The sequence below is a fragment of the Pteropus vampyrus genome, unplaced genomic scaffold (assembly GCF_000151845.1).
Source record: "Pteropus vampyrus isolate Shadow unplaced genomic scaffold, Pvam_2.0 Scaffold116, whole genome shotgun sequence".
NCBI classification, from domain to species: Eukaryota; Metazoa; Chordata; class Mammalia; order Chiroptera; family Pteropodidae; genus Pteropus; species Pteropus vampyrus.
This window is the reverse complement of record NW_011888897.1, coordinates 726,838-729,504: the sequence shown is the minus strand read 5'-3', so window position 1 is coordinate 729,504 and position 2,667 is coordinate 726,838. Positions and strand designations below refer to the sequence as shown.

The window sequence follows — 2,667 nt, the reverse complement described above, 5'->3', positions numbered from 1 at the left end:
CATATGTTCAAAAAAGAAATAGTACTTCTTATTCTGATGAAACTATAGTGTGTGTTTGTACATTTTATTAGTGATATATGCAAAATAAAGTTTCTACTTTTGTTTGGTTTCATGATTTTGGTCATATTAATTAATTGATAACACTAACTAGTTATGGGCTACATTATTGTGTCCTAGAATTAGGTACAATTGGATACTTCATTTACCTGTGAATTGCAATATACTTTACCTGTCCAAAGAAGGGTATTCCTCATCTAAAGTGTGAATTCACTTTCACAAACTTGAGTCTGGTTGCAATGTTTGTGATTTCACTTGCCCCATTTCCAGTGAGTACTAGGTCTGAAAAATATGTAGAAAAGAGTAAGTATTCTTAGAAGTTACTTTAATCCTAAACTTCATTTCCTACCACCTCCATTATGAACTTTATTTTGTTATGGGAAACAAATCAATGTTTATTGTTTTATCTCCCATGTTAATTTAATACTCAGACCTGTTCCTTCTTCCCTGATCTTGGCTTCCACTTGACGTTTTATTTCATAACCTATATTTTTAATCTGGAACGAGTTTGTGTTTACTTTTTGAGTGATGCAGCCATTGCTGTTGAGCTGAGAAGAATACAAACGTTGATAAATGTCATACTGATTAAGACTAATAGTCACTAAATCTACTATTTTCTTTCTGATACCAAGACAACTTCTTTGGGTTAAACATGGTAATTGACCTTTAGGAACTTAATATTCATATTTGATCTGTAATCTCTATAGTTAGTCATTGAAATGAGAATTTTATTGACTAAGAATAAAAATTCCATTTTTGGTGGGGAATATTTTGGGATAAGTTTACTTTGATGTCTTTTTACAGGTTGGTAAAATGTGGTAGTTGACTGGTTGTCAACAATGATAGCTTCTAGGAAGAACACTGTATACTAACTTGTTGACTAAATTCTTTACAAAGCTCTTGAATTTGACATTGAAAAGAATGAAATAATTTTCTGCACATACGCACAGTTGCAAGTCCTGGGACAGGTTTCCCATAGGTGTATCTATCACCAAAGAAATACATGAGGACTGAGGAAGGGTATTTACATTTTCCACTACTAACCTAGCACAGGACAATTATTTTCTATAGTTCTCTGTACATCTTTATCATTTTAAACTTATATCAAGTAGAAACATGTCTAGAAAATGTCTCTATTAAGATATTATCCAAACTAAGCCTAAAGTTAGCAGAAGGAAGAAAATAATAAATATTAGAGCAGGAATAAATACAATAGACAATAAAGAACAATAGAAAAAGATTAACCAAAGTAAGAATTGTTTTTGTGAAAAGATAAACAAATTGAAACATCTTTAGCTAGACTAAGAAAAAAAGAGAGGACTCAAATAAATAAAATCCAGAAGTAAAAGAGAAACACAAAATATCATAAGAGACTATTCTGAACAATTATATTTCAACAAGTTGGCTATTGTTGACTTAGAAGAAATGAATATAGTATCTAGAAAAATACAACCTACCAAGACTGAATCAAAAAGAAATAGAAAATCTGAACAGATCTATAACTAGTAATGAGATTGAATCAGTAATCCAAACCTCTCAATAAAGTCCAGAATCAGAAGACTTCATGAGTGAATTCTAACAAACATTTAAAGAAAATTTAATGTCAAATCTTCTCAGACTCTTCCAAAAAAATTAAAAAAATGAAGGAACATTTTATTTTATGATGTCAGCATCACCCTGATACCTAAGTCGGGGGAAAATACTATGAGAAAAGTACAATCCAATATTCCTGATGAACAGAGATTTAAAAATTCTCAACAAGATACTAGCAAACTGAATTCAACAGCACATTAAAATGATTATACACTATGATAGGTGGGATTTATCCCCAGGATGCAAGGATGGTTCAATATATACAAATCAATATATGTAATATACCACATTAACAGAATGAAGGATAATAATCACATAATTAGTAAGTGTAGAAAAAACATTTGACAAAATTTATGATTAAAAACTCTCAATAAACTAGAAATAGAAGGAAATTATCTCAACACAATAAAGGCCATGTGTAAAAATCCCACAGCTAACAACATACTCAATGCTGAAAGGCTGAAAGCTTTTTCTTTAAGATCAGAAGCAAGACAAGGATGTTGATTCATATCACTTCTATTTAACATGGTATTGGAAATCCTAGCCAGAACAATTAGGCAAGAAAAAGAAATAAGAAACATCCAAATCAGAAAAGAAAAAGTAAAATTAGCTGTTTGCAGATGACACGATTTTATATGTACAAAACCCTAACGACTCCACAAAAAAACCTGTTAGAACTAATAAACAATTTTTATAAAGTTGAAGGATACGATTTCACTGTACAAATATCAGCCATGTTTCTGTATATTAACAATGAACTATCTGAAAAGGAAGTTATAAAAACAATCCTATATATAATAACAATGAAACGAATAAAATACTTAGGTATTATATTTAACTAAGGAGTTGAATGACTTGTGCACTGAAAACTAAAACTATTGATTAAAAAATTAGAGAAGACAGAAATAAATGGAAAGACATCCTGTGTTCATGAATTGCAAGATTTAGTATTGTTAAGATATCCATACGAACAGCAATTTACAGATTTAATGCAGTCCCCAACAAAATCCCAATGGC

The 2,667-nt window shown here is 30.3% G+C and overlaps 1 protein-coding gene across 1 annotated transcript in view; it reads right to left on the bottom strand.

Moving 5' to 3' along the window:
- The window catches only part of LOC105296015 (pregnancy zone protein-like), a 29,322-nt gene that overhangs the window by 21,709 nt on the left and 4,946 nt on the right, over positions 1 to 2,667 (bottom strand). The window contains 3 exon segments of the mRNA XM_011365936.1: positions 230 to 339; positions 491 to 605; positions 931 to 1,042. Of these exon segments, the coding sequence (XP_011364238.1) occupies positions 230 to 339; positions 491 to 605; positions 931 to 1,042 (337 nt within the window).